Here is a 20,184-nt window from a genome sequence, read left to right on the forward strand (position 1 = left end):
TAAGTGAAATTGTGAGTATTATAAAATGAAATCAGAATGAAAAGGAACCAGATCATGTCAATCCTTATAGTTGTCAGTAAGCAGTTTGTATTTTATTCTGAAAGTGATGGGAAGCCATTGAAATGTTTCTATGAAGAAGTGACAAAATCTGATTTGTGATTTTAAAAATCACTATGCTGTATATAGAAGGATAATAATTATAGCATTGTATATAAGAGTAGAAGTCTGGATAATACCTAATTATCCTTCAACAAAGACAAGGTAGATCATTTCTGGCATGTGCTTATGGTGGAATATCATGCAACTATGAAAAAGGATGGGGCAGATATTTATGTTCTGATATGGACGGACTGTGAGTGAAAGGGTAAGGTGTCAAACAGTGTGGAGTGTTTGCTATGATAAAGTAGAATTCTAAAAGAGGAGACTGTGTAAAGAAATGGATTCTCTAATGGGAGGTTTCAGATGGTTCCCTATTGGTCCACAGGTTGGGGCAGGGCCTCCACCATCTCCTAGTGCTGGTCACATGAGTCACGCTGTAACTGTGGATCTCTCTACTTCTCTGTTGTCTTCACCAGCAAAAACTAGCCATATGATCTCAGCCTGCCCAGAGCTGCCTGTTTCCAGCTGCATGTTTGATGGGTTCTTAGTGGAGAAAGTCATGGTAGGATCCCTGCCAATCATTTCTGAAACAAGGCAACTAAATCGGCAATGAGCACAGAGCTGAGGATGAAGCTTCTTTCATTTCAAAGGGGTTGGAGTTAGACTTATTTTTACCATGGGAGGAGTTTCTTTGCAACATTCTAACTTGAAAAGAGAACTGGGATGGGGCGAGACAACGCCATGCTTTCAGAGGATGGGGAGAGGGGGATGCAGTGGGAAGGGAGGCAACCTGCTACTGAGCACCAGAAGGACCAAGCAGGCTCCTTCTCCGGTTGTCTTGACCCCTACACTGGAGCACTGAATTTTCTATGGATAAAGTTAAAGCTAGCCCAGAATCCATTCTTCCCTCAGCTCCTGCTTTCCTCTGTCACCACCCTGCCTGGAGCCCCGGAGTGTATTTCATGAGTGAAGGCTACTTAGGGTGTAGAACAGAGTGAATTGTGAGTTCCAGCAACAGAAGTGATCTCATGATGACCTACATCTCCAGTTAATGTCATCCCCCTTCACTCACACACACACTTACACACTTAAAATTTCCATTGATTCCCACTGATCGTTGCTTCCATGATGTCATAGAATGACCGTCATCCTGGGGTCAGAAGAGGTGACTCTGGTTCTCATACATTAAGCCAGGAGTTCTCAGGTGTGGTTCTGGGACCACCAGCATCAGCATCACCTGGGAACTAGTTAGAGATGGGAATTCTTAGCCCCACTACAAATTTACTGAATCGGAATCCGTGGGAACAGGGCCCAGTAATCTGTGTTTTAACAAGCCCTCCAGCTGATAGCAATGCAGGCCCAAGTTCACAGACTTGGCTACACACTGGAATCAGCTGGGCAGCTTTAAAGACTATTGATGCCTGGGTGCCATCCCAGAGATTCTAATGTAGTTGATCTGGGTAAGACCTGGATAGTAGAATCAATCTCTCTCTCTCTCTTACACACATGCGCACACACCCCGGGTGGGGAGTGAGGGGAGAGCAAAGAATGTCTTCCCTTGGGACATCTCCCCCAGCACCAACGATTTGTCTTCTCTTTCTCTGCCTCACTCTTCACTTACCCCTCCTTTCTATGGCGCACTCTAGAGGCCTTTTAGGACCGCTTCAGTAGGTCTCGTGTGCATCATTTCCAGACTGAATAGATCGAGGCTTATTAAGCAGTTTAATCCGTTTCGTAATACTATTAGGAACCATCTCGGAAGGCAACCAATTTACAAACTTACAGGTAGAACTGCCCCTAATGCAGAAAAGGAAAAATATTTATTGAGTTAAAAAAAAAAGTTTATTGGTAAAATAACTCACCACTGTTTAACGTGACAGAGGTGTTTTAAATTTTAACTTAATTGTTTTAGCACTCATTGTTTTCCACTTCAGTAAAGATCTACGTTTAAAGAAATATGAATACTGCTTATTTATTTTTTTGCTGAGGAAGATTCGCCCTGAGCTAACATCTTTTGCCAATCCTCCTCTCTTCTTTTTGCTTGAGGAAGGTTCACCCTGACCTAACATCTGTGCTAATCTTCCTCTATTTTGTATGTGGGTTGCTCCCACAGCTTGGTCACTGCCGAGTGGTGTAGGTCTGCACCAGGAAACCAAACCCAGGTCACCAAAGCAGAGTGGGCCAAACCTAACCGCTAGGCCACAGGGCTGGCCCCCTGAGTACTTTTTAAACCTTGGATGAAACTATGCTAGGACTGCCAGTATGTATGCCCTGCCCACAAGCCTTAACATCCACCCCTTGCAGTCTGGGTAACTGGTGTCTGTCCCTTTTTGTGTGTGTCATTGTGCTTATAAGACCCTTCAGACCAGCAGCAGGAGCTACAGTCGTTGCTTTGGGCAGCATTTGATCCTATAGAAAGGCTTTTTTTGTGAGGACAATGGGACTGTCCCCACAACCCCAGGTGGCATGAGAGGGCAAGACGTGAGAGTGGAGCATATATATGCCTCCTTGTGGGGTTGCCTTGTGGACATATTACGAGCAGCAAGTATCATCACCAAAACCTGTCTGACCACTGGGATTTCCCCCTGCATGGGGCCCTTTGGCTTTCAGAGTTCTCAAGGACGTTGAAGGGTGAAGGGTAACTGAACCAGTGCATGGTGCAAATAACTTGCAGCTGTCACAGCAAATGCACGTCGATTCATACTTGATAGCTATTATTTGGGGGGACATTTCTGAAGGTAGCCCTGACAGTTACAACAGAAGCAGCTGTAAGTTCAATATTAGGCCAAGATATGTCAGGTTTAGCAACACACTCTGAAGAAATAGCAGCTTCTGATCCCTTCTATGATTGTCAAATAGCCATGGTCCTCAAAGTCATAACATATTCATTAAGCATTCATTGAGTAACTACTACATGCCAGTTGCTATGCTAGGCACTGGGGAAATAAAGACAAGACCTACTCCCTGCCCTCAAAAGCTCACAGTGCAGAGGAAGAGACACTTGTAAACAGTGAGGAAACAGTGTGGTCATGGCGTGGCCAAGGCAGGTGCAGGATGCTATGGGAGCAAGGGGGAGGACACCTGATGCAGGCCTAGTAGGTGATGAAAGGACATTAGGGAAGGCTTCCTGGAGGAGTTGATGCCTAAACAGATTCTGGAAGGGTAATGGGTGTGAGCTAGGTGAATGCTGGTGTCAGGAAGAAATAGGATTCATCCTTCAGCTTCATGAACTCCTAAAAAGGTCTATTTCTTGGGTCAGAGGCCCCCATTGTGAATCTGATGAAAGCTGTGAGCACTCTCCTTGGTAAAATGTCCTTGTGTAATAATAGCATGATTTCTCGGAGCCCGTGGACTGCTTAAATCTCATATACAAATACTCTAAGGGTTCATGAACCCTAAATTAAGGATTTTGCAAAGAGAATTATGTCCTCTGGGCTGGAGGAGCCCTCAGAGATCATCTAACCCAAACCCTTATTTCATCAATGAGGAGACCAAGGCCCAGAGAAGACAGACAACTTGTCCAGGGCCACACAGCCAGAGGGCCAGGGGGAGCATAAGTCTGAAAGGGGAGAGAGAGCACGTTCAGCTCCCAGTCACCAGGATCTCTCTCCCACAGGGATATTTCCTGGCTGGCACCTGAGCTATGTCGACGTGAAGGACAACTCCCGCGATGAGACCTTCCGCTTCCAATGTGACTGCTGGCTCTCCAAGAGTGAGGGCGACAGACAGACGGTCCGTGACTTTGCCTGTGCCAACAATGAGATCCAGGATGAGCTGGAGGAGACCAGTACGTGGGGAGACTGGTGGGCTCAGCCTGGCTGTGATGCCTGGGCTGAATCCTCAGAGTTCAGTGAGAATGAGCTCAGGAGGGAGGTGGGAAATTGTGTTGGAAAAATCTAAGTGGTTGTTACAGCTGGAGGGGAATCAGATGCCCAGTGAAGGAAATAATATTGGGGAGGTGCGCAAGCAAACACACTAACGGTTGCTTGGTGAACCTGGAACAGCTGAGATACTGGTACCAGCTCATGGCCCTGAATCACAGGGACTAATTAGGTAGCAGGCAAACCCACTGGGGAAAAGCTCACCCTGCCCTGAGGGCTGGTCTGGGACATTTAGTGTGCAGCTCTCTCTGGTTTATTTTTATAGCATGGACTCCATCCAATTGATGCCTGTGGCAACAGCTGCCAAATCAAGCCTTCCTGGAAACGGAATGTGCAGGGGGAGCCAGCATCTCCATCAGCCACTTTCCCTTTGGTCCCTTCCTCAGGGGATATTTAAAGGGAAAGAGTAATTGATCCCTAAGGTGGATGGCCATCAAGGACCAGGGAGGCGGTTTTTTTTAACACAGATGCCAGTGTATGAGCCAAACAGATCCAAAGAAGGCTTATCAAAGGCAGGGCCCAATGTAAAGAAAGTATTTTCCAACCCTAATTATTAAGGTAACATTAGCTGCAGTAAGAGATAAACCCCCAAATCTCAATGGCTTAACAACAAAATTTATTTCTCGGTCATATAATAAACGGTCCAGTGTGAGTTTGGTAGGAGCTCTTCCATGCCGTGATTCAGGGACTCAAGGTCTTTTCATCTGTGTCTCTGCCCTTTCCAACATGTGGCTCCCACATTTCTTTCTTTCTTTCTTTCTTTCTTTCTTTCTTTCTTTCTTTCTTTCTTTCTTTCTTTCTTTCTTTCTTTCTTTCTTTCTTTCTTTCTTTCTTTCTTTCTTTCTTTTGTATTTCTTTAACCACATTTCTTGCAGAAGGGAAAAGAGACTAAGGAGAAGGTTTACTCCCCTCCCTTCTTAATACATGGACTCACTTTCTATTGGTGAGAACTAGTCATGTGGCTCCACCTGGATGCAAGGGCACCTGGGAAATTTACTCCCTGGCTGGACGGCCCCTTCCAGGCAAACACTGTAGACCACGGAAGGGAAGCATGGATCTTTAGTGGAAAGCCACCCACCCATCCCGCCATGCCATCCAAAATGCCCAATGATGAAATTAGCTGCTTTGAGAGGTAGTGAGCACTGATGTCCCTGGGAATATTCAAACAAGGGCCAAGCACCCATTTGTCAAATTTACTGAATGAGAATTCCTGCCCTAATTCAGTGGGTGAACTCTCAGCGTCTGTAATTGCACTTACCGAGGAGTTACCATGTGCCCAGTTTGATTTTATTTATTTATTTTTGTATTGAGACAACATTAGTTTGTCACATTATATACATTTCAGGTGTACATCATTATAGTTCAATTTCTGTGTAGACCTCATCATGTTCATCACTCAAAGACTAATTATAATCCATCACCGTACACATGTGCCCTGTCGCCCCTTCCACCCTGCTCCCTCCCCACTTGCCCTCTGGGAACCACCAATCTATTCTCTGTATCTGATTGTTTGTTGTTGTTGTCGTCTTCTACTTATGAATGAAATCATACAGTATTTGGCTTTCTCCTTCTGACTTATTTCGCTTAGCATAATACCCTCAAGGTCCATCTCGCAAGTGGCAAGATTTCATCTTTTTTATAGCAGTGTTCCATTGTGTATATATATACATATACACCACATCTTCTTCATCCATTCGTCCCTCAGTGGGCACTTAGATTATTTCTAAGTCTTGGCTATTGTGAATAATGCTGCACTGAACATAGGGGTGAATGTATCTTTACTCATTCGTGTTTTCCTGTTCTTTGGATAAACACCCAGCAGTGGAATAGCTGGGTCGTATAGTATTTCTATTCTTAACTTTTTGAGGAATCTCCATACTGTTTTCCATAGTGGCTGCACCAGTTTGCATTCCCACCAGCAGTGTATGAGTTCCCTTTTCTCCACATCCTCTCCAGCACTTGTTATTTCCTGTCTTGTTAATTATAGCCTTTCTGATGGGTGTGAAGTGATATCTCATTGTAATTTTGATTCTCATTTCCCTAATAATTAGTGATTGTCTTTTCTTGTGCCTGTTGGCCATCTGTATGTCTTCTTTGGGAAAATGTCTGTTCAGATCCTCTGCCTATTTTTTGATTGGGTTGTTTGTTCCCAGTTTGATTTTAGATCCATGAGTGATGCTCACCGCTTTGTGACCTCTAGTTTACTTGCATGAACCTTTGCACATGTGTTAGTCTCCCTACACAACTGTAAGCTCCCAGGGGTCAGAGACAGAGTCACTTGTGTCTGTAGCCCTCTGCAGCTCTGTAGGCTTTGGGACTCAGTAGGTGCACAATTAGGGTTCAGTAAATGGAAGAAGATGCGATCCTTTCCTTGGATCCTCACAATCTTGTTAGAGGGAGAAGCTTAAGCCCCTTACACAAGTGCCAAGATGAGCAACATACGCTCCTCAGGCCATTGGCATTCAGAGGAGGAGACATTTGTGAGGTTTGGAGCATAGTCACTGAGCCTCCTTCACAGATTTCCTGCCAAACAGCGGCTAAGACCTGTGGGATTTGAGTTGGCAGAGAGATTGCAGAAGGGAGGCGGCACTTGCGTTAGTTCCGGAAGGATGTGTATGGACTGGAGGTGAGAGAGCATGGGCGCAGAGCCCAGGAGACTGCCTGAATGGATCTGTCTTTACTAGGAGCCTGCAGTGGGCAGAGCTACCCATGGGGGGACAGACAGCCACAGCTGTGTCCTCAGATGGAGGCTCATCCTGGGGAGAGCCACGGAGACAGCTCGAGCCAAAAATCCCAACCGCCAGCTACCTTTATTTAACCATCTGGCAAATACTTACTGAGCATCTAGTACGTGCCACAGCCTATTCTGAGTTCTGGGACACATCAATGAATAGAACAGAGGCCTGCCCTTGTGGCCCTTACCTTTGGTGTCTGTGACCCAGGGGCCTGGGCACTCAGCTTGTAAGAACAGACACCCTCTCGTGCTCGAGCAGAGCTTCATTTGTGGAAAGCACTTCACACCTCTGTTCTCATTAGGTCCTCGCAGCCCCACTGGCAGCCCTTGAGCTAGATAGGGTGCAAATTCACAACTCCATATCATGGGTAAGGAAAACAAAAAACCAGAATGGTGAAGTGACACCTCTAAGACCCATTCGTATCCAATAGGACCCAAGTGACCTGATTCCTAGACCAAGACTCACTGCCCCATAGCAGGACATCTTGTCTTTATGGGGCTGGCTGCTACTCCAGACTGATCGATTGCCCCACCTCATTTGAGCCTCCTGTTTCCTGCCTTCACCTCCAATTCTTGTTAGCAGTTCCAGAAGCTGCTCCTGACCCTCTGCAAGCATCTGCCTCTGCAGATCATGCCAGTGCGCAGCCAAAGCTGAAAACCATTGGCAATCTTTAAATTATACTGACATCTGGGTCCTACTCCCAGAGATTCTGTTGTAATTGATCCAGGGTAAGGCCTGGACAGTAGGATCGTATGCTCATGTGTACACGTGCATGCACACACACTCACCTGGGAGGACAAAGGTCTCACTGGGACATCCTCCAGCAGGACCAATGCTTCCCTCTTTACAGCCCTCCCCCTTTGAATTCTCCCCCTCTTGAAGCCCTTCAAGGCTGTTCAGTCAGCCTTCTCTGCAACATTTCCAGCCCAAATACAGTCCAGCTTGATGGCCAACACCCCAGGGCTGGAGGACTCATTGCTTCACTGGGCAGTTCTGTTAGAAAATCCGTCTTCATTTTCATGTTCTTGAAGCTTCCATCCTTTGGAAGTTCCAATGGGGTAAAACAGAAAACCTCAGGAGTGGGCAGAACTCTCAGTTGTATGTGTCTGAACCCCAAACCTAAGCTGGCTCCAGCAGAGAGGAAATGTATTAGTTCCCAGAACTTGGAAGTCCCAGGTGGGGCTGGCTTGGACTGGGCTGTCTCCAGAGGCTCCAATAGTTTCAGTGTGTCTCTGTCTGCCATTTCCTCCTAGCTCTGTTTCTTTCTCTGCATTGTGGGAAGATAGCTGCTGGTAGCCCCAACCCCGCAGCCTTCTAGCTTAACAGCCTCAATGGAAGGGAAGAGAGCATCTCCCAGGGGAAGATTCTGAACAGCCAGGCTCAGGACTCTCACCACCATCCAAACCACATGGCAGGAGCTCCACAGAGTAAAGAATAGTCCTGTCAACATGAGGTGGGGCAGGTGATCCAGAGCAGTAAGTTCCAGGTGCTCCCTAGAAGCCCAGTTGCCCTTGTCCTAGCACTCCCCCACAGCATCACGTGCCCCTGCGGTTCTTGCCTCAAGATAATCATCTGTTTATCCAGCAGCTACTCACATGATGTGATGTTGGGTCTTCTCAGCACATCCTGGATTGCTTGTTCGTCTCCCTCTGCAGATGCCATGCCCAGAGTACCGACAAGATTTCAAGGGTGGTCTTCTCTCCCCCGTCCTGTTCTGTCACTTGGACCACATTCATGACCCCTGAGCCCACACTAGCTTTGCTGGTGACCCCTTCATGCTGGTGACTTGCAAGGTGGTTGCTGAGCCCCTTTCTCCAGCCGGGCTTATCCGGGGGTGTGCTGGCCCCACGGGTGAGCCTTATATTGATCCCTAGCAGACTGTGCTGGCCACTCCTACTTGCCCCAGTCGCTCAAGTCCCTGATCCTCCTCTGTCTCCTCTGTTCCCTCCCAGCAACCTATCAACAAAGTTGAGAGTCACACCTTCCACATTTTTTTTTTTAAAGATTTTATTTTTTCCTTTTTCTCCCCAAAGCCCCCCGGTACATAGTTGTGTATTCTTCGTTGTGGGTTCCTCTAGTTGTGGCATGTGGGACGCCGCCTCAGCGTGGTCTGACGAGCAGTGCCATGTCCGCGCCCAGGATTCGAACCGACGAAACACTGGGCCGCCTGCAGCGGAGCGCGCGAACTTAACCACTCGGCCACGGGGCCAGCCCCACACCTTCCACATTTTTATCAAGCCGTTGATGAAATGGGAAAGATGGCAAGATGAAAATATGATGATTGAAACTTCCTCTCAAAAGATGACCAATGAGACTAGCAACATTAGTTTCTAATCTACCTGGATGTCCTCACTTACAAACCTTACTTCTCTACCTTACCCTCAGGACCACAGGACCATCAGCAAAGGATGGGTTACAGTCCATATGCACCATTTCTCGCATCTCCTCCTTGAGTTAATCGTAGTAAGCATGTAGGTTCCTGGCACTCCCTGCATCTTCTCAGGGCTGAAAGACCATTTCCAGGATCCACTTTGAATTCCTGGGTGTCTGGTTTGCAGGACATACCTTACCTTCTGTTGGGAATGCAGAATGACAGTGGGAGCGTGCCCCTCTCTGCAACGGCTTACGGTTGCCAGCCATGATCCAGCTATTTCACGTTCCTAGGCTGGGATCTGTTGGGGCCTATGGAACCTTCCCTTCTTCAGGCGCTGTGTGCTCTCTGTGGATCTCTTCCCCTATCTGTCTATTGTTGGCTACTTACCCCTTTCCCCAGATTCATTCTACCTGTTTCAGGTAGCAGAGATTCTCTTTGAGAGATGTCACAAAGGCAAAAGGGTTGCTGAGAGGCTGGGATTGCCACATTGAGCTGAAGGCATTGCCATCCTTTCTTTTAACTGTCTTTATTATAGCTCTAAGATAAAGGCACAGAAATAGAGCTAACCCTTTGGATCCAGAATCCCAAACCCTCAACGATTCACTTGCTGCTTCAAGAGTTATATACATGGGGCACTCCAGACAAATATTTATTGTATCGTCCTGTGTGCCACTTCCATCCCCGGCCTGGTCCCTGGGGAGTGAGGCTGGATCACGAGGACTTCAAGCGCCTCTCACACACCTCAGTATCTTTGCATATGCTCCTCCCTCCTCCTAGAGCATCCCTCTGTTTTCTGCTGATCATAATCATGGCTCTTCTCCAAGGCCAAGTGAAAATGCCGCCTCCTTCATGGAGCTTCCTGTGATTAGCCCAATCATTCATTCATTCACTCAACAAATATCTATTGAGTGCCTATGTGCCAGGCACTGTTCTGGGCACTTGGGATCTACCAGTGAGCAAAATGAAGATCCCTGCCCTCATGGAGCTCACGTTTGGCGGGGGTGGGGGATACAATAAACAATAAAAATAATAGGTAAACTACATAGCACCGTAAAAGGTACAAGTTGATAAGGACAAGAGAAAATAACAGCACAGTAAGGCTGAGCCCCAAGTCTCTGCCTCAGTGCTCCAGGAGTAGCGTGGACGCAAAAGGGCTGAAGTGAGCAGAGAGAAAGTCCGAGGAGATGAGGGAGGTGACGGGACCCAGATTTGTCCCTTGCCCCATACTCCTTTGTTTGGCCCTTGGCTGCAAAGTTGCCACATTCTGTCCTAGGGTAGAGTCAGCATTTGTGTCCAGGGCTAGAGATTGAGTTCTAGCGTCACCCAGAGCCTAGGGTGGTCCTGACACTCGGCGCCCACTTAACAAATGTCGGGTGATGAATGCAGACCCGCTTGAGGAAACTGCAGGGACCAGAGGGTTGTGATGCTGAGCATGACAACAGAGTGAGAGCAGACCCAAGACGGGGAGTGGGACTGCTTGTGAGAGAGAATTCGAGGCTCTCCTGGAGTCTCGCCTGCCTGGGTCTTCTCCCTCCCTTTTGTGTTGCTGGGCTCCACCTCTCCTCCCCTCTCTTTGCATATGCTCTCTGCTTTGAATCTCAAGGACTCTTCCACCCTTGAGAGCCAGGTCCCAGCATCTCTCAGAAAGCTCATCCCCTCTTCCTGCTTCCTGGAGGCAGCTGAGGCTGGTCCTTCTCTCCCAGCAGCTCCCATGTTCCCAGCGGCTCCCGTGTTTGCCAGGCAAAGAGCTTCTATAAATAAAGTGAGCCTCTTAGCCCCCCAAATAGGGGCAGGTTCTATTTATAACACCTTGACTGTGGCAACTTTAACCTGCCCCCTCCAGGCTGCGGTCTAAGATCAAATGTAGGATCTGGAGGAGACTGCCGTTGAGCTCCTGCCCCGAGGGTGGGCCCTGCTTCCCCTCTGCTGACCCTCTCCCACCTTCTCCACTGCAGCCTACGAGATCGTCATAGAAACAGGCAACGGAGGCGAAACCAGGGAGAACGTCTGGCTCATCCTGGAGGGCAGGAAGAACCGATCCAAAGAGTTTCTCGTGGAAAATTCTTCCAGGCAGCGGGCCTTTAGGAAGTAGGAAGAGGGGTGCCCACAGGGGAATGGGGATGGGTGGAGTGGGTAAGAGAGAGACCCCAAGAATCAACTCCCTTGGTGGGGACCATAAATATACAAATGAGCTTAAATCACATGTACTTATTGAGTATCTACTGCATGCTGATCCTGTCGGAGTTCCTATGGATGGAACAGGAGATTTTGATAAGAGGGAAAGGAGGGGACAGCCATTTAAAGAGATCCCACTCTAAGAGACTAAAACTTGATTATCCCAACCACTAAAAAGAAAGAGTTATGTTACATGATAGAGTTGCTAACATTGCTACAATGGCAATCCTAGTACAGTGGATAAATGCACCAAAATAACATGTTTTACACCTTAAATGTATACATTGTTATGTGTCAAATATATTTCAATTTTGAAAAAAGGTAATGGAAAGCTACAGCAAAAATTAATTCAAGAGAGCCCACTACGCAGCAAGGCCAGGGCTCACGGCAGACGTTATCCCATGTCTGTGCAGACGAGGGGCTCATGCTCTAGTTGAAAAGGAAGACATTCATCCATAAAATTGCAAAAGAATCATATAAGACAGCATAGAACTAAGTTCTAGGTAGAAGGAGGGAGGGAGGAGAGAGTCTTTAAGATACTTTACAGGAAAAGCAAAATTGGGTCTCGTATAAAGGCACCTCCGCTCACCACGCCTGGTTGGCAGACACGCCCTGGGGAGTCTCACCTCCTTCACATCAGAGCTGCCTCTGAACTGCTCCATACCCACTTCATCTCCCCATGCCTTCCAGAACTGTTTAAATAAGTCTCCCTCTCCCATAAGCCCACTATACTTTTTACTCAAACTCCCTCTACATCAGGATGAAGTCTGAGCCCCTTAGATTGGCACTTACAGACCACCACAGACTGCCACACTCTCACCTTCTTTTCCACTGCCATTTCCCTCACTGAACGCAAAGTCCACCCCAGCCAGCACTTCCCCAAAAAACATCTGCGCCTCCGCATCCCACTGTTCCCATGCCATGACTTTGCCAAGTCAAGTCCACATCAGGGGACTCTTCCTTTCCTCCCCTTCCTGGGCTCTCTGAACCCCACCACCCTCCTCAGCCCAATATCCAGGGCCTCACCTTCCTCTGACTCCATCCGATGTCCCCATTCACTGGGGCTTGGACCAGGCAGCCAGCAGGGCCCTTTAATGGTTGTGATTGCCATTCTATCCCTATCCCTCAGACCAGGGCCTGGAATGCAGTAGACACTCAATAAATGCTTATGTCCTTCAGTGGGCATGGGCAGCTCTCATTGGCCATACCTTTGTGTTCTGCAGGGGAACCACAGACACATTTGAGTTTGACAGTGTCTACCTGGGGGACATTGCCTCCCTCTGCGTGGGCCATCTTGCCAGGGAGGACCGGTTCATCCCCAAGAGAGAGCTTGTCTGGCATGTCAAGACGATCACCATCACTGAGATGGAGTACGGCAATGTGTATGTACTGTCCTCCTGCCCTCTCTCCCAGGACTTGCCACTCCCTTAGTGGGGAGGGACTGAGGCTGGACCACGGGCAAGACAGCACCGTGCAGGAGGCGTCCCCTTCAAGGCCAAGGTCACCTCACTCAGGAAGCTTATGGGGCAGGAAGAGGGGAGGCAGCTGTATAGTTCTGGAGCTCTCTGAACCCTAGGCCTACCCCCAGAGACAGGGACTAGAACAAACGATGTTGGGTGCTCCAGTGTTTGAATGAGAGACGCTTCCTTGGAAGAACACTGAGAAAGTCAGACAGTGGAGACCTTCCTTCCCCTCCCCTCCCAGTCCTGTATAATGACACAGAAATCCAGCTTGGAAGCCCGCTGCTTCCATGGTCATAGTCAAAGCCCTCCATCCGTGTGGGCAGCGTAGGGACCAGAGACCAGCGGGGGTAATCCCATGGCCCACCTGCCTCTGAGGACCCCAGATAAGGAGCTTTGCACTCCCCCCACCAGGGCCTTCTGGGAACTCGGGCATTTCTGGAGGATTAAGGGCCTTAGTTACCCGGGTAACAGTTCACAGCCATCAGTTTGTGTAATTAAAAGCGCTTGGTAACCACGTTGGAAGCCAGAAAGAGCCCTGAGGCTCTGGAAGGCAAGAAAGACGCTGAGAAAGAACCAGGAGAGGAGAAAGGGGGAAGCCCAGGGCAGTGCTTGTCTCAGGGAGAGTAGGCCAGAGGAGCGAGTGGGAGCCTAGGTATGCAACTCACAGGGCCACCCTGGTGCTGCGTGCGGGGGCATCCACCCCAGGACCGCTGCCAGCCCCTCATCATCCCCCTCAAGCCCCTCAAGCAGGGCTGGCCCTGCTCATGGCAACACCTTTCACGATAAGCACATGCGGCAGAAGCAGCAGCCAGGTGCAGGCCAGCCCGGGCAGGTCCCTCAGCCGCAGGCTCCAGCCTTCAGGAGCCCAAGCTTCTCAAAGCAATGTCTGGCCATGCTTGACCTGAGACCTGCAGGCTCTGTGGAGTTGGCTCACTCTGGCCAAGCCTCCTCTTTGGGAATTGGGCAGGAAAGGGTTCTGACTTCTCAACTTCTGTCTTAGCCAGCTCGGGCTTCCATAACAAAGTACCACAGACTGGGTGGCTCAAACAACAGACATTTTTTCTCACAGTCCTGGAGGCCAGAAGTCTGAGGTCAGGGGGCCAGCATGGTTGGGTTCTGGTGAAGCCTGTCTTCCTGGCTTGCTGGGTCCTCACACAGCAGAGAGGGAGCTCTGGTGTCTCTTCCTCTTCTTATATGGGCGCCAATCGCATCATGAGGGCCCCACCCTCATGACCTCACCTAAACCTAATTACCTCCCAAGGGCACCACCTCCAAATATCATTACACTGAGGGTTAGGCCTTCAACATAGGAATTCGGGGGAACACAATTCAGTCCATAGCAACTTCCGTGTTGGACTGCAATGTTATTTGTTGCTCTCTTAAAGAAAAAACCAACTGGGACACAATATGTCCCATAGGAGTTGCTGGGTGCGGCTGCTAGGAGCCGTACTGGTGAGGACTTGAGAGCTGGGACGCAAGCAGTGAGTAGAGTTACTGACTCACCCAGCAAGCCGGGGCCAGGTCAGAGCCCCTTCTGCAACCTGGTGCTGCCTCCCAACCACAGGGAACGCGGCTGCGGATACTGCTCCCCCGCAAACCCCAAATAAGCAAAACAAACTGCTAAATGCAATAAAATAACAAAATAGAATGATCGCCCCTTGAGTTAGCTTTAAACTGACAACGTTGGCTGTGAGAGAGAGAAAGCCAAAGAGCTCAGCGCCCCCGGCACCTTCCAGGCTCAGGAGGGAGAAGAGAAGGCCCAGCCCTTGAACTTCCCACCCCACAGGCCTGGGGCCGAGTTGTAGGGTTTCTCTTCTGGTGCAAGGCAGCTGCCACACCCAGGGAAGTATCTTTTCCTACACCCTCGAGAGTGTGGCTGCTCCTCAGTGTGTCACTTAGGCTGGAGAGGGAGGGAGGGATGTCCTTGGGGTGGGGGCTCTTCCCGAAGGGAACGGGATGCAGAGAGCCCAGAATCTTGGATACTAGAGCTGTCACATGGTCAGCTGTGTGGCCTCAGGCAATAGTCCATCACCTCTCTGTGCCTCAGTTTCTCCTTTTGGGAGGTGAGCTAGATGCTCTCTGGAGTCTGGCGGCAAGGAAGGATGGCAGGGTTCCAGCGTGGGAAGCTCCCGGAAGTCATGCTGCAGCCCACCTGCCTGCGCAGGTCTCAAGCCAATGGGTTCTGATGGGTGAGAACCTACCTCCCTCGAGAAATACTGCCTCCATCTGGAAAGGGGACTGTGCAGGCGTGTTTCCTCACTGCAGTGACTCATACGTCACCGTTCTAGAAGGTGCTTACAGTCTGCCATTACAAAACCACGTACACAGCACTGTGTATGCTATGTAGATCCACAGTTCCTTTCCAACCACCATGTTAACCATAATATTTGAGTTCCCATTGAATACAAGTGAATTTATTCTCAATCTCTTATGAACACAATAATCTCAAATTTTTACCTTCCAAACTTTTTCAGTTCTGACTCCTCTTCTGCAATGTGCATTACCTTCTGACCAGTTCTTTACCATTAATAGCCTCAAGATTTCAATGGGAGTACACACAGAAAGACTTTTATTCCTCTTTTTTTGTTGTTTTTTTGGTAAGGAAGATTGGCCCTGAGCTAACATCTGTTGCCAATTGTCTTCTTTTTGCTTGAGGAAGATTGTCACTGAGCTAACATCTGTGCCAATCTTCCTCTCTTTTGTATGTAGGACACTGCCACAGCAAGGCTTGATGAGCAGTGTGTAGGTCTGCACCCAGGATCAAAACCCACAAACCCCCCCCCACTGCCAAAGCAGAGTGTGCAAATTTAATTACTACACCACTGGGCCGGCCCCTTATTCTTTTTTAAAAAACAAAAAACAGCTTTATTGTTTTACCCCAATGTCATATATAATACGTAATCATTATAAAAATTCAAATAATACAAAAAAGTGTACAAAAGAAAGTAAAAATTCTCTACAGTCTTACCCATCAGAGACGGCCACCATGAGCGTCTGGTGACCCCATTCTCTCTGGCGTTTTTTAAATATCTCACACACATGCTGTTTGCAGAAGTGTGATCATCTCATCCAAGTTTTTAAAGATATTTAATTTCTTTTTGTTCGTTATTCTCTGCTTTTGCCTTTATACTTGCTGATGACCCTACCCCCATTTCTACAACAGCCTGGCATGTGTCCTTCCACAGCTAGAGTCTTGACTCCACAAAGCCCTGGGGTCCCACATTCTGGTGATCTTATAATTATGTCTATTAGAAAACATTTCCTTATCATGACACCAGGGAATATTTTTCAGGCATTAAAAATAATGAATTAAATATGTACCAGATGACTTGGAGCAGTTCCCAGGAAGTATTGTTGAGTGAGAAAAGCAAGATATGGGAAGATGCCATTGTGTACAGGGAACACTGACGTCCTGTCTATGCCTGTGTCTATGCGGGTCTATACAGGGTTGGGTGGAACAGAGGGAAATTTGGCAAGATACACCTGCCACTGTTACATGGGTTATCTGAGGTGACGGCGGGATGCTGAAGTGGAAAGGAGGGAGAGCCAAGCAAAAGGAAAAGAAAAAAAGCGCATTTAGAAAACATGCGTGTGATCACATGATTTGTGCATTTATATAGAATTATGTCTGTAAGTGGGCATTTGCATAAAGACATACATCTTAAAAGAATTTTTAAGCAAAGAATGCAAGTATATCTCCCTCTAAGAAAGTGTGATATGTAGCAACAATCCAAATTTATCAAGTGATAGGTTGAGGAAGACAGATCTCAAAACCTGAGAAGTGTCTTTAAATGGCTGGTTTTTCAGGTGGCCAGGCAGGCTAGCTCTCGGCCCAGCTCTGAGTCACCTTGGGCTGTGACTTCTCTTCTCCAAGCCTTAGTTTCCCCTTCTGTGAAAAGGGAAGATCAGGCCTACAGCTTGGGGTTGTTGTGGGAGTTAATGAGATGTAAGAATGCAAAGCCCTGGCATTCAGTAAGCATGCAGAAAACCGAGATCTTTTTTGCCTTTATGGATTTTCACGTAAAATAGGGCTTGATTTGGCACCACTGGGCACGCCCTTTCAGGGCTGCATTCCTGAAGTCATTAGCCAGTGCCAGGGTTGCTTATTTCCAAGGCTGTTGAAATATTAGTAATTTGGAGTGGGAAGAAACCACAGCAGTTGTTAGTCCAAACCTCTAGTGTTGCCATTAGGAAAATCAAGGTCCAGGTAGGGGTGTGACTTGCCCAAGGACAAACAGGCGGTAGGTGGTAGGGCTGGGGCCGACCCCAAGCCCCCTCAAGCCCTATGCAACATTTTCCCACTCTGCCCTCTGACTTCCTCCTTGATAATTATTAGACTCACTGCCACGACCCTAAGGCTAAAATTGGGGGTGTGTGGGGTGGAGGAAGAGAGAGAACTTTTTGGTCCAAGACCGTTTCTCTTGGCGTGGACTTGCTTCTGCTTGTGGTACTTCTTCAGTAGAGGACTTTCTCTTACCCTTTGTACTCCCCATATCACAGGTATGTGCATGCACACACAGGCACACGTGCACACACACACACACACACTCTCATAGTTTGACTCAGCCAAGCTCGAGGGATTTGATAGCACACATTCCGTAGTCACATTTCCACTTGGCTTTGCCTAGGATTGTCACCCTGGATCCCACAGCTGCCTCTGAAGGTGCCAACACTGGGTAAAGATTCTTCAATCCCTTTGAAGGAGCAAGGGGACCAGCACGGTTGGCGTGGAGTGAGTTTAGAGGAGAAGGGCAGGCAACAGGTCAGAAAGGTAAACATCAGGAGGAGGGACACATCGTGTAAGGTCTTGCAGCCCTCTGCAAGATACTGGTTTTTGCTTAACCTGGAAAGCCATCAGACAGTTCTGAGCAGAATAATGACATTCTTGGGCTTCCATCTCCACAGGGTCACTTGGCTGCTGTATAGAGAATTGACTGGAGGTAGCAGGAAGCAGGGACACCAGATAGGAGGCTGATATATTCCAGGTAGAAGATGGTGGTGCCTTGGACCAGAGGGGCAGCAGGACAGATGCTGAGGGACTGGATAGTTTTTCAAGTGGGCTGATTCTGGATCTGTTTTAAAGATGGAGTCAAGGGGATTGGATCTGGAGTGTGAGGGGGAAAAATAAAAGGAGAATCAAGAAGCAACTGGAAGGATGGAGATGCCACTCACTGTGAATTTTAAGATAAAGACCCCATCCTCACATTTTAACACAGACATTGCCAGCCCGAATATCCCGTCGCCTGGGAAAGCAATCATTTATGGATGACCAGGGGTCCCCGAGGAGGGCATGACCCTTGGTTGGTATTCACTGAGTCTCCTCGCACCTCTCCCTGCCCAGGTACTTCTTCAACTGCGACTGCCTCATCCCTCTCAAGAGGAAGAGGAAGTACTTCAAGGTATTCGAGGTCACCAAGACGACGGAGAGCTTTGCCAGCAAGGTCCAGAGCCTGGTGCCCGTCAAGTATGAGGTCATTGTGACGACAGGCTACGAGCCAGGGGCAGGCACTGATGCCAACGTCTTCATAACCATCTTTGGGGCCAATGGGGACACGGGCAAGCGGGAGCTGAAGCAGAAAATGCGCAACCTCTTCGAGCGGGGCAGCACCGACCGCTTCTTCCTGGAGACGCTGGAGCTGGGTGAGCTGCGCAAGGTGCGCGTGGAACATGACAGCAGCGGCTACTACTCCGGCTGGCTGGTGGAGAAGGTGGAAGTCACCAACACCAGCACTGGAGTGGCCACCATCTTCAACTGTGGCAGGTGGCTGGACAAGAAGCGGGGGGACGGGCTCACCTGGAGAGACCTCTTCCCTTCTGTCTGAGGGCTGGAGGCCCTGACCACACCTTCCTGCCCCCACCTGGGCTGTCAGCAGTCCTTTCTCGAAGCCTCCTGGAGCTGGGACTGGGGGCTAGAAGGGTGGCGTGTGGCGCTGTGGACCAGAACTTCCTGGTCCTTCAGCGTCTACTGTGGGCGACCACTTTCGGGGTCCTGCCCCTACCCGGTCTCCTGGACCTACAGGAATCCATCAACATGTGTCATAATTCATGGCTGCACCAAAGTAGCTTTTTGCATTTTCTTCTCCAATTATAGTGGTGACCAGGCTGAGACACGCTGCCGGGTGTGGACGGGAAATTGGGGCTTCACCCAGGGGATAGAAGTGGGGAAGAAGAGGCCATCATGATGGTGTATTTTAAGCAAAAACTAATTAACACTTTTTTCCCAAAAAAGCTGGGCTAATTAAATTATTACCAACCACACTCCACAAAGAACTCATCTTGGCATCTGCTCACTAAGAAATGCATCCTTTTTTCCCATTTTCAATAAATCCAGTGGCAAACAGAGAAAACATCAGGAGGAAGTGTTTTGGCCGTGGGGATTTATGAGCCTGTGAAAAGGTACATGACCCTTGCCATCACTTTACAAAGAACAAATCTCCGGGTGTCCTCTGGTTGCCCCACCCTGTGATAACACAGTTGAGACCCAGAGACCTGAGCAGAAGGTGGTGGGGACGGTACCTGGGAAAGCCTGGGGGAGGAGCAGGCGTGGGGGATCTTTATCATGTATCACTGTTGGCTCCCTGCGGCCAATGTGGACCGAGAGCTGCCCTCAAGGGGAACGTGACCTTGATGGAGAGGTAGCAGGAGAACCACACGCTCACGTGCATGCACATACGTGTGCACAGACACGCACACTCTCTGGACAACAATCACAAAGAGATCAGGAAGCCGAATTCACAGCACCTGACTTCTGACTGTCCTGCGGGGGTGGGTTGAGGGGGCCCTGAGGGGGAAAGCGAGGTGGCCATTGAAAGTGCAGGCTCGGAGGCTGCCTGCCTGGGCTGGAGTTCCCAGTCCACCTCCTACCTGCTGGGAGATCTTGGGCACATTATTTCATCTCTTGGGCCTCAGTTTCCTCATCTGTCAAACAGAGAGAATGATAATACCTACCTCCTAGGTTGTTATGAAGACTAAATGAGTTAATATGCAGACAGTTCTAATCCAGCACCTGCACTGAAGGGTGACTGTGTCCATTGTGTTGAACAAGCAAGACTCAAGGGGGCTGGAAGGGGGTGGGAGGAGAAGTAACCATTAAAAAGCTTAATTTGTGTCTTTTCTGTGGAACGGGTTCTGCTTCTGTCCCCGAAGAAAATTTAGGCAAGCCTCGCAACTCTTCTGGACTCTTTTAGGTCATAAAAAGTCCAACAACCATTCTAAGTCACAGAGTCGGTGTCAATTCTGTAATTTAAAGGTCCAGCTCCAATATAAAGGTGAAAACGTCACACTTAGAGTTATTTCCTCTCATCCCCCAGCATAGGCATGTCACAGGCATGAACCGAAGTGCAGGAGGAGTGTGTGTGGGAGTGTGAGTGTGGGGTCACCTTCACCTCTTTTTCTCTCCCTCACACTTTTCTTCCTGCTTCCTCTTCCTGCTGATGCTGTTTCTTACTCCTCCACGG

General features: G+C 48.8%; 1 protein-coding gene across 2 annotated transcripts in view; it reads left to right on the forward strand.

The window, feature by feature from the left end:
* LOXHD1 (lipoxygenase homology PLAT domains 1) overlaps nt 1–19,162 on the forward strand; it is a 169,710-nt gene extending 150,548 nt beyond the window's left edge. For both annotated transcript variants that reach the window (XM_044774666.2, XM_014828921.3), the window contains 4 exons: nt 3,716–3,886; nt 11,045–11,177; nt 12,488–12,646; nt 18,069–19,162. In XM_044774666.2, the coding sequence (XP_044630601.2) occupies nt 3,716–3,886; nt 11,045–11,177; nt 12,488–12,646; nt 18,069–18,549 (944 nt within the window). In that variant the 3' untranslated portion in view covers nt 18,550–19,162. The remainder of the gene's footprint in view (nt 1–3,715; nt 3,887–11,044; nt 11,178–12,487; nt 12,647–18,068) is intronic.
* Nucleotides 19,163–20,184: the final 1,022 nt, after the last annotated feature.

Source organism: Equus asinus, chromosome 7 (genome assembly GCF_041296235.1).
Source record: "Equus asinus isolate D_3611 breed Donkey chromosome 7, EquAss-T2T_v2, whole genome shotgun sequence".
Taxonomy (NCBI): domain Eukaryota; kingdom Metazoa; phylum Chordata; class Mammalia; order Perissodactyla; family Equidae; genus Equus; species Equus asinus.